General features: G+C 40.1%; 1 protein-coding gene across 1 annotated transcript in view; it reads left to right on the top strand.

The window, feature by feature from the left end:
• Nucleotides 1-12,286, top strand: part of LOC311058558 (uncharacterized protein) — a 48,051-nt gene that overhangs the window by 18,222 nt on the left and 17,543 nt on the right. Inside the window, exons 4-5 of the mRNA XM_084076021.1 lie at nt 788-813; nt 6,489-6,723. Of these exons, the coding sequence (XP_083932147.1) occupies nt 788-813; nt 6,489-6,723 (261 nt within the window). The remainder of the gene's footprint in view (nt 1-787; nt 814-6,488; nt 6,724-12,286) is intronic.

Raw genomic sequence — 12,286 nt, forward strand, 5'->3', positions numbered from 1 at the left:
GCTTCAGTTTTCGTTGCCATCAACTCCCTCAGCACCCTTATGCCTAAATCAAGCCTTACATTCTCATTATTTATCCTCTACAAATCAACCAGCCATCTTCTAGTCAACCAAACATCATCTCCTCGTCAACAAAATATCTTCTCCCAGTAAACCAACCATCTCCCCTTTCTTTTAAATCGTGAGTTTCTCATTTGCATGACTTTTCTCCTCTGCACCATTCCTTTTCGCAATGACATTTTAACCATTGCATTTTGTTTGATTTTCTTTTCATTTTTACATTTTAACCATTGCATTTTGTTTTTATTGTGTTGTCCTTGCTTCGTTGTGGCCTGAGATTTCCGATTGTGTGGTGTACATTCTCATTCAGTAGAATAGTGTCTCATTCATCACTAAAATATGTTGTATTGCTCTGTTTAATCTTGTGATGGGGTAAGTAGACTGTGACTGTTCACACATCAAAGCCCCCTCTTGCTCAGCTTTAAAACCATTAATAGAAAATATGATAGAGTAAGTCATTTTTTTTTAATCAAGTCTATGTTTAGCACCCTGCTATCCCTGCTATGGGGTGCAGACTCCATTTTACACACGCACACACCCTATCTCTCTCTCACTTGTCGATATCCCCTATAAGCCTTTTTGCTCTTTGGAATTCAATATTAGATTACCGTGTATACTGATTTTAGCTCTGCTCTGCTCCACTGGAAATAACCAGAGGTGTCTGGCTGAAACCTGACACCACCATATAGACCACACCCTAAACACCACCCCCCTCTGGACATGCTCACAGGAGCTGTCATCTCCACCCTGTTCTTGGTTAGAATAGACGGGAAGTCTATCACTGCTGACTTAAAGTAGGTTCAAAAGCTATGGTCTGTGTAATCTGATAAAGTGTGTGATGTTTTCATAAACTGTTTGTGTAGCTGACATTACAGGATAAAAGCGGACATATACAATGTTTATTGAACGAAATTGTGAACGTAACAGTTTGAAGAAGTGAACGGGTTCATTCACGTTCACAGTAAAGAACTAGTTCTTATGAACGAATCGATCATGATGACCGACCCATCACTACCCCCCACCCTTAGAAGCACTTGGAATTGTAGGTATTGCATTTAGTTTGACTCGGTTCCACAGATAAATATCGTGAAAATGCAAAATATTGCAAGGGGAGAAAAAATATTATCGTACGATATAATCGCCACTATCGATATTGAGGTATTTGGTTGAAAATTATTGTAAAAATAATTAGATTTTTATCACTCAGCCCTATTATATCCATATGTTCACAGTTTAAGAGTTGATTGAATAAAATGTATATAGGTTTGGTAGACATCCAGTGTACACTGATAATACTCCCCTAGATGTGTCTGTTTATGATTTAGAACAAAAAAAGCCAGACCTGCCTGCTTCAGCTGGCCTTTCAGGAAGTGATTAGATTGCTGACGTGGCTCCTCTCTCTCTCTGTCTGCCTCTCCCCCCCCCCCCCCTCTCTCTAATGACATTTCAGCTGAGTCTTTACTTTAGTGGATGACTATGTTTTATTCAAACCAATATTGACCCATTATCACACACACATGCGCACGCACACACACACACACACACACACACACACACACACACACACACACACACACACACAGCATCTGCGGGGTTGCAGGCAGTCGTCATAAGTAGAGCAGTGGGACTCTGCTCTTTAGCATTGGCTGCCAAGTTGTGTGTTTGAGGAATCTCCCATTAAAAAAAAACTAAAACGTGTCGTCGCTGCATTGCGACACTGGCGTCCCATCAAACTGTAGCCCTCCTTGCACCCAGTCAGCACCTACTCGTTTGTTAGACTGGAGCTGAAACTCTGCAACGTTAAGAAAAACATGTGAACACTAGCATCCCTATTCGGGGGGGCATTTGCAAAAAACTGCCGATCTACTGCAACGCGTTGTGAGCTTGTAGATCAGCTGTTTTTGGCAAAGAGATTTGGGGTCCTATCTTGCCTTACGCCTAAACTTTTTTGTCATTTTTTACTATTTGAAAATATTTTAAAATACTGAAAATAGCAGATCTACATCAACATGTTGTGAGCTTGTAGATCGTCAGTTTGAACTATTTTAGTTTTAGTTTCAAAATAGTAGAAATATTCCAAAAACGTTTAGGCATAAGGGGTGCCTTTGGGGCCCTTGGTGTAGAGGGAAAAAAGGAACCCCAATTCACACAGTAAAGTGTTAATTTAGCCCTGAGAGGGTACAACTGTGGGTCCATATGGTTCCATGTGTACACTCTCTGAGGTACAGACCTGTGAGGGTCCATTTGGTTCTGAACTATCATTTGGCTGGGGACCCCCTTGGAACACCCACAAGGACCCCTGGGAGCCACTGATATGACCTTAAAGTATATCAAATATGTCAATATTCATTAGTTGAGCCACTATGAGATTGCAAAAGTGTGTGTGTGTGTGTGTGTGTGTGTGTGTGTGTGTGTGTGTGTGTGTGTGTGTCACTCTGCCTGTATCAACTCACTGTTTCATCATCCAGTTACAACTCAAGGCCATGAAAACCTTCTGATATTTGTTGTGTCAGAATTTAAAGCAGGAATGACACAAGGTTCTGTCGCTTTCTTTACAGAAGAATTAGTTAATCGGAGAGTGCTAAACATTATGGGCAAGACACCAATGTGATGAGTCACATTCTCTCTCTCCTCTCTCTCTGTGCAGCTTAAGGTTGGCCCCATTGAATGTAAAGTTCTTAGTGTTGCTTTAATTCTGGGAGAGTTTAATTGGATACAATTAACACTGATTTTAGTGTTTGGTTGGGACAGGACATAAAGATGACAGTTTTGTTTAATAGAGAAAACAATGCCTGTGTCTAGTGAACGAAGAGTGAATTATTGTGTTAAAAGCAGTGGTTCTCAGCAAAATGAGTTAATATAGCATCACAATCACCTTAACCAGATTTTATAGTATTTATACTTGCTATTCAAACATCTATTGTGCAAATCTTTTAATATATATATATTTTCTAAAGCAATTTTATGTTACTGAAATCTTTGTTTCTGGAGGTCCCTGGCACAAAATATTTTTGAGATGGCGGTCCGCAGCCGAATGCATATCAATTTGGGGAAAAAGTTTGAGAACCACTGGTTTAAAGTGATCATACAAAAGAACCAGGTGTAAATGTGTGTGAACAGTGATGAGAGACGTGAAGCTGAAGTCTTTATGAAAGGAGACAGCTGCCCTCTAGTGGACTTACTCTGTGATTACAGCTCTTGATTCACATGCTGCATAGTACATTACATCCAGTTCTTATCGAGTGTTATTTAATGCATGATAGTTAATATCACAATTCCCCATAGCTATTTAAGTGTGTTTGCTACAAGTTATATCTAAACAAAAATCAAATGCTCTTCCCTGTAATATTTGTCTTCATAGAGATACAGTGTTTAGGAGAAATAGAAAGTAGGAAAGTTGAGGGGGAGACAAGAGTAGGAGACAGTGTGGGTGGGAGAGACAGACTGTAGGAAAGCTGAGAGACACGGTACCCCTCTCAGGACCACAATGGAAACAAGCCGTTAGGGCTTTTTGTGTTATCCTTTTAGCATCATTGTTCGCACTACTGTAAAGTATTCAATCAATCAAAGGAGAGACATCGCTGCCGGTAGAGGTAGTGTTTTAACCTACCACTTCATTGATGGACAATCATTATGATTTGCGTTTTAAACTGTCCAGTTCAGTTTAATTCACATTTACCCAATGTGTTCAAGTAGTATTTCCATTCATAAGCCATCTGTAGTGTCCATTTAGAGCTGATTTAGCATCTGTGTCAGACTTGGCCGCGTTCCAGTTCCATTTAGGTAATTGGAGCCGTCTGCTGTAAAAGGCAGAGGTAGTAGAACCTATTACTGGATTCATATGCTTACGTTGAAGTTCATTTTTTAAACCCTCCCATGTGCTTTATGTCTGTCAGAAGATGTCAAGTGTGTGTGTGTGTGTGAGGGGGGGGGGGGGTAGGCCTGTCACAATTATTACATAATCGTCTATTGCAATTATTTGAGATAAATGCAATTATTTTGCACAGTGGTCATAATCATCTCCACGTTGTTTTTTTCATACATACATTTTATTCAAATATTAAAAATAGCAGATCTACATATTGACGCGTTGTAAGCTTGTAGATTGCCATTAACCCATTTAATTTTTTATTTTTTTAGGAAGTTAACATAAGATTATTACATTTGTCAGTAATTTCTTTGTATATTTAAGCTATCTGCCCAATGAATGTTTTGATTACAAGCCTAAAAGCCCTCTCTTAGAACTAGGGGTGTGCCGATACACTAATTTCACCAAACGATACGATACGATATTTGGCTCACAACTTCGATACGATTTCGATACGATACGCACTTTTTTTATTATGAAAATATATGGAGGAGAAAAAAAGAAAATGCAAACAAATAATTCTGTTTTTGCATTATTCAGACATGCAAATTTGTAGCTTTTCAGCTACAATAGCCGTTTTGAATCCAAATAGTATGACACCTGACCCGAAAAAAAAACATGTTGTCACTCTTTTCACTTCGGGGCCGTTTGCATGCCTGATTATTATGATTGTAAAAAAAAAAAAAAAAAAAAAAAAAAAATTTTTCAAAAACGATATTTATTTTTTTCAAAAACGATACATATCGTCGCGAAAACGTATCGCGATATATCGCGGGACGATATATCGGCACACCCCTACTTAGAACCCCTGTCAGCTCAGCACCCAGGACCTTAAGCCTGAGTTATGCTTAGTTTACGGGCGGGGCTTTGTTCAAACTGTAAAAAAAGCTGATCTACAAGCTCACAAAACGTTATTTGCGGTGTGCAAGCTCTGCGCCCAAACCTAAGTATAAATCGGGTATTATAGAGTCTGAACTTAAAAGAGTCAGATTTGTGCACAAACCAGGCTATATATGTCGATTCCAGACAAGGAAATAGGATCATTTTTAAATTATCGAGTCTTTATTCATGCAGTAGATTTCATACATTGGAAGTTCTCTCATACAAACAGAATAAAGCACTGGCAACATCTAACATCATTAGTTCCCTGCTGTGTCTCTCTACCTTATCATGTTTCATGACAGAGTGACAGACAGACGGATGGAGACAGACTTTGATGAACAGACAGATAAATACAGGTTGGTAGGGACTGATGGATTGAGACACGGGAATCTAGGATAGACCGAGTGAGACAGACTACAAGACGGATTGAGACAGATGGAGAATGATTGACAGTGATGGAAGGTTACGGACAGACAGATGGATATAGACAGACGCAACGTGTAGAGGCTCACCTATTCATCATTATGTTTCAAGGCCCAGAGAAAAAAAACTATCCTCAACTCGTTTGGCTTCTATTGTCTCATTTAAACAGCCAGTGCTTCTAATTTATGGATTTTTAAAAAATATATATATTTATTTATTAAATTATTTTCAAAAATGGTGGGGTTTTAGAAAATGTTTTTAAATAATTAAAAACAAGATGTAGGAAACAAAAAATAAAGGGATATTTACTTGTAACCCGTACAAAATGGTCCGTGACCCACAAATGGGTCCCGACCCACTGTTTGGGAAACAGTGGTATAGGCGGTACGGAGGGAATATGTTGTTCCCCCATTAAAGCTAGCAGTGGTGATCAGAGCTGAATTGACATTATGTGTAAAAGGGACAGCAGGCACTTAATGTGCTCTCTCTCTCTCTCCCACATTCTTCTTTCAGAGACCAGCATTAATCAGAACCAAACATATCTGTCTACAGCATCTACGGTCCGCTCCGCACACCTTCTCTTCCATTTCTCCTCCCAACGTATTGATCGCACACAACACGCCGCTCGCACGAATTCGCCGTCGTAACGTGATGCACAGCAACTTTGCTTGTGTTTGAACTAAGAGTGGTATTTAAATGTGCACAAAAGCATCTCAACAGACGCTGATGATGTTGTTTTAACCACTTTAACCCTGGTGCCCCCATTTTGGGGACAAATTGCGATAGCCAAAAAGTTTAATAGTGACAATACGTTAAGATGCGACTCATTGTTGTGAGCTTGCAGATTGGCTATTTCCGCTGATCATCGTACGATGAAGTAGATGGGGCTTCAGTGGTTGACGTCGCACCTCTTCATTCTGGAACGCTGGCATGCTATGTAAAAGCACCCCCACTGGGGGGTGGTATTAGGCTGGCTTTGTTTGGTTCTGTATAAAGAAGCAAAGCTGCATTTCCGTTGAGCCAATATTGTGGGGTCTCTATATTAATAGAGGGATAGTTAGAGATTCACTGGGTTTATGAGTGGGAGAGAAAGCAAATGACAGCTGTGTGTGTGTGTGTGTGTGTGTGGGACAGTGAGATTCGCTTACTGCAGTCGTCTCTCCAGGGGAAGGTTTGGGTTGGTGTCCGCCCCCCCCCCCCCCCCCCCCCCCTCCTCCACTTTCACTCCCCACACTACACCCTCCCTCCAACATCACAGGGCACCACAGCACAGCGCACCACGCCACAGCTCACCAAAGCACAGCTCGCCACCACAGCACAGCACACTACACCACAGCACAGCACTCTACAGCTCTCTGTCTCTCTCTCTCCCTGTGTGGAATCTTGTATTTGCCAACTCCTGACAAGAATGGAGACCAACGGTAACGGCGTCACTAACGGAGTGGACAAGAAGAGCCATGTCGCGCCTTCGCCCAAAACCTGGAAAGATCACGGTACTGCTGCTACTACGCACACGGCTCTGTCTTTTTGACACGCTTGACTAAGGTGTCTTTATTTTTTCAGATTGCTCTGCTGGTAGGCAGCCTCTGTTGTGCTGATAACACGGCTGTTTTGTCGGATCGATTGTGGTAACTGTAAAAGCAGGCTGTTGACATTAGGCTGCAGCAGTGACAGATATTGTTGGTTAATTGTTAATTGTATGGGAAATGTCAGCACTGCTGGGTCGCTGGTAGGTCACTGTCTGGCTGTTCATGCGCAACACCCTCCTCTGTGACTCATGCCTTCATGGTTTCATGGCTGTGACTGTGGCCCTTATTTTGAAATGTGACTGCAGAACTTTGCATTTTAGAATTCCTATGAGTATTGAAAGCATTGTCGTCGTTCTGGAATGTTCTGGAATGTCCATGGAGCTTGTTGCTAAGGGAACTGAGGTAGCTGCCAGCTCTAGTAGCCCTGCAGAAACCTTTGGACGATTACTGATTGAGCAAAGGTGGCTGTGTGTGTGTGTGTGTGTGTGTGTCTGTGTGCGAGCACACACACACAGTCACACGTGCAGGTGTTTGGTCTGAGCATGGTGACATTTAATCATTGGCTCGCACATACTGGCTCACAGTCTGTGTGATATTATGTTCATAGATTTTGTGTTGGTCAATATGTTGTATTCTCAGATATCATTTTAATATGCAATTTATCATGTTGCAGTTAATTTATGGTATTCAACAGTATGAAAGGATAAACTAATTCAGCATAACAATCTCTCCTAGTGTCTCGGTGGCTTGTTCTTTGAATGTGCTATTCAGAGAAGTTTAGAGACGACATTAAGACATATTTACTACAATTGTTTGGTCCATTACCATGGTGAATTGGTGATAATGCTATACTAACTGCTGTAGCTGAGTCACACTGTGCTCACAGTATGCAAGAGACCCCCTAATAGAAGCATCAGGGGTTGGTTGCATTGTATGTGGTTGATATATGATGTATTAATATTAGTATTTTAAAACGGACTATTATTATAAAAATCACTCCAGCCTTATATTTTTAAATAGTAAAAATAGCTGATCTACAAGCATACACACTGAGCTTGCAGATCTGCTATTCACAGTATTTTTGAACATTTGGAATGTTTTAAATGTTTTGACAATAATTTACAGTATCTCTGGCTCTCTCCCTCCCCCCTAATGACAACAAAACTATGTTGACAAGACAATGTTGGTGTAACTAAGAGATTTGCTTGAAAGTCAAAGTATTGCATGCTTCTATTGTCAACTAATATGCAAAATAGTTAACAGCCAATGGCAAAAGATCCCATATGCTGGACAAATAGCTTGCACCCGATTGGCTACTTCCTTGCAGACAGGTATCCTAAAGGCTGGAGGGACAATTGGTCTGCGTGATTATTAATCCACTAAACCCTTATTACCAAGCGGTAGCTCACAAGCTCAGACGTGTGTGTGTGTGTGTGTCAATGAGCAGGTGAGAAATGTGACTGTACTTTTGTCATTGCGTGCTTTTTGATATTGGTAAATTGGTCTTACATTCTGAGTGGCATTACAAAGTCTAGTCTTCAATCACTTACCTAAACCTGCAGTTTCTACTTTTTAAAGTGAAATGTCCATTTTTTTTCAGTGGAGGTGTGGCATTGCAAGAGCAGTATCAGTATTGAATTCTCTGTAATATAATATTTTAGATCGTCCCATCGGAACGAGTCATGTGGCACCAGGTTTGTACGTACAGTGAGTTCTAGTGATTTTTAATATCAAGAGCTTGAGTTACTGCTGTTTGAGACATCGATCTATTTCTGTCACTTACACATCCCCTAGTATCCCCTACCACTAATGTATAGTGTGTCCAAGTTTATACACTTAGCACTTCATGTCATTTTTCTATTATTGGCGTAGATTTTCAATATTGTAAAACAGTTTTAGATGCATTATTGAAATGTGCACTGTAAAGTTTATCATGACTTATTTAATAGGGTTGAGCAGAGTCTCCATTCCTGCAATCAAAAACATACATTATTAACCACCTTATATACAGTACTTGTTAACCGGACTCCCCCAGGGGTCTATACTAGACCCCCTATTTGTCTCTCCACACCAAATCTTACCTGCAAAAATAGCCATTCTACATCTACAAGCTCACACGATGCGTTGCGCTGTTGTGAGGCATTGTGTGAGCTTGTAGATCGGCTACTTTCGCCGATGTTCACCCCCAGTATAGGGACACTAGGGTTCATGGGGTTGGACCAAGTAAAGCTGGCTGCCTGAAGGACTGCAGGAGTCATCATTTGGTGTCAAAGTTGGCCGCTCTTCTGCGTGCATGTGCCTGTGACACGGCTCCTATTTTTGGGGTGTGCAGCTGAAAAGGTTGAGGAGCCACTGTTGTAACCTATATCTGTGCGTGTCACTGCATGACCCCGTGAACCCAGCATATGCTGCAGGCTGGGTTCAAGCGCTAGACGAGCAACAGTGAGGGGAAACCCAGCGCGTTGGCTCACCGGAGCATGTGGCCGTTTATGCAATAAGTGCAACATGACAATGTACGTACTACATACACCAGTCGTCACACTTAACTAGGACCAGTTGTCACACTTAACTAGGGATGCAGCTATCTATTTTCTTAGAGATTATTGTACCGATTACTTTTTCAATTAATTGAATAATCGATTAATTGAATAATCTTGAAGCCTATTTTTTCATATTTTTTTGTTTTATACATTTCAACAAAAAAAGTTAAATTGATTATTTTAATAGAATCTGTTTTTTTTTCCATAATCAGTTGATCGATTAGTTTGATACTTATTGGTACTTATTGTAGCTGAACACCCAGAGCCATGCAGGCACCCAGAGGAAGCACACCTGTACCAGACATTATAGTACATACATATCAATTACAACCTAGACTGTAATCGGTAAATGTCCATATCGCTCTACTTATAGACTATATACGTATAGTACGATATGTACGTACATATCACTGTACTGTACGTACAGACCGCAAGCTATACATATCCCTTTACAAATAGACCGTTAGACTAAATGACTGTGTTTTACTGTGCAGAGTAATGAATTGACGGCTGATGTAGATATGATGACTGATACTGATATGGGGCATCCCTAGTGCCATGAGTACCAGGGTTGGGAGCCACTGTTAGAGCCATATGAAATCCGTTTTATTTTTTTCCCAATTCCGTTTTATTTTTTCCCAAATTCTGTTTTTTCCATTTTAATATTTCTGAATTCTGTATTTTGCTTTTTATGCTCATTTTTACCATAAAAAAAAGTGTCTGGTAAGTGGAAATGAATAAATGTTCAAGATATAACAGTCCATACATGGCCCTTGTTGTGTTATACGCAAAAATGTTCCCAAAATAATTCGGTGACTTCGGTCTGAGCATGCGCAAAATGGCGTCGCGCGTGTATTATTGTTTCTATCGTCTTTCTAAGACTATTTCTACGTGGATTTTACTGTTTATAAAGTAGGATGTGGCCATGCAAAATGGTGGTGTCCCGTGGATTTGTAAAAATTCGCGGTAAAAAAAAATATTTTACCGCGAATTTTTTTTTTTTCCAAATTCTGCAATATTCCGTGTTTTATTCCAATTCCATTTTTATTGGTCATTTCCGCGATTCCGTCCGCGATTCCGTTAACACGGATTTCATATGGCTCTAGCCACTGTACAGTAAAGTACAGTATGTAATTTGGCTAACGGGTTGTTTCACATCTGTCTAGTTATGTCTAGGTTAAATATGAGCAACATGACTTTCAAGTGGCATCGTACATAAAGCTGTATTATCCTAACTTTTTTTTAATACAATTTTATTTTCTCCAATCTGTATGGTAGAGTATGTTAATACAATATAACAAATGGGGTGGTTTTTGTACGATGTGTCAGACATGTGACAGAAATTTGAAAATAGTTGATTTGAGGTTTGACAACATTCAAATCATCTTCAAGAAGCTGAGAAAAAGCGTGTCAAAGATCTGTGTTACCTCACACATCTCAACATCCAGTTGCTGATTTAAGGACATAAGTATTTTGTGATCCTAAAACGAATCCTAAAAACAAAACAAACCCATCATTTAACGAAACAAAACTATTTGATAGACTTGACTAAACATCCTTATTGATATAACTTCATCAGACCGCAAAATGCAACAGACTTGTTGTGATTAAATTATATTTCCCAGCCCAGGTTGATATAGTGTGGCCTGGTTGTCATGTGTCTGGTATAGAGGTTGCATCAGTTGAGACTGTGGAACACATTGCAACACAGAGAGCTTATTGTATCACCCTCGCTCTCTCTCCCTCTCAACGCCGGGCTTGATGACCCAGTGTCAAATCTATTTGACTGGATGACCTGCCATTTATTCAGCCTAATGACTTCTATGGAGTTATCTGGCAGGGCGCGTTTGTTATTCTACACCACAATGAAAGGGGTGTTTGTGTTGTTCAGGTGTGTGTGTGTGTGTGTGTGTGTGTTGCTACGACGCTGAGTCATATACTGTGACTAAGCAGATTTTGGATGTGTGTGTGTGAGAGAGAGAGAGAGAGCAGCTTGAACCAAATAATATCTTAACATCCACCCGTCAATCAATCTTGCAACTTTTGATAGTAAATTATCCTTGCTTATTATGACAGGCAGGCACGCTCAAATCTGATTCCTCTGAACGTTATTGTCCCGCCTGCCTATCACTTTTCACTCAGACATACATCATGATACGGAAGTTATACCCTAAAAAATGCCATTTCATCTGGACTTTAAATGTATAGCTTACTCAGCAGTACGTAACAGCTGTCTAGCTTCAGGATGGAGGATTGTGTGACCTCTCACACACATACAGTACATGACTGGGATGACTCACACACCCCTTGCTCTTTTACCCATATACTGCTGCATTTGATAGATTGGGTAATAATTAAAAACAACCCTTATTGTACAATATTATTGGGTAATAATTAAAAAGAAACTTTATTGTACAATATTGTGGAATGTCTATGGTACAACGTGCAACTGTCCGCAACTCTGCATTGAGCAACTCTGCATTGAGGAGGGTGGGGGTCTTTTTGAAATGCAGCCAACGCTACAAAAATGAACAAGCGTGTGTGTGTGTCTGTTCAGCAATCTCAGCAAACATGTCTGTTACTGTACGCTTCCTTCACCAGTACATCCACATGGGGCCGTTCTTACTATTTCTGCTAGTTCAAAACCACTTAAAGGAGGAGTTCACCCAAAAAATGACTTATTTTCTATCAATTACACACCCCATGAAGCCTTGATTTCATGGATTTATTTTAGTTTTTGTGGCATTCCTAAGACAATAATTTGATGACTGTGTGTATTTCCGGTAGGAGACACAAATAATCTACTTTGTGTCTCCTACCGGATACATTAGCCGGTAGGAGACGGGAATCAAATTATTAGCTTAGGAATGCGTCAAAAACAAAAAAGAATCCATGGATTCAAGGCTTCATAGGGTGTGCAATTGATAGAAAACAAGTCATTTTTTTGGGTGAACTCCTCCTTTAAGCCCTATATAATTTGATTTATG

This window comes from Gymnoscopelus microlampas, assembly GCF_963454915.1.
Source record: "Gymnoscopelus microlampas genome assembly, chromosome: 13".
NCBI classification, from domain to species: domain Eukaryota; kingdom Metazoa; phylum Chordata; class Actinopteri; order Myctophiformes; family Myctophidae; genus Gymnoscopelus; species Gymnoscopelus microlampas.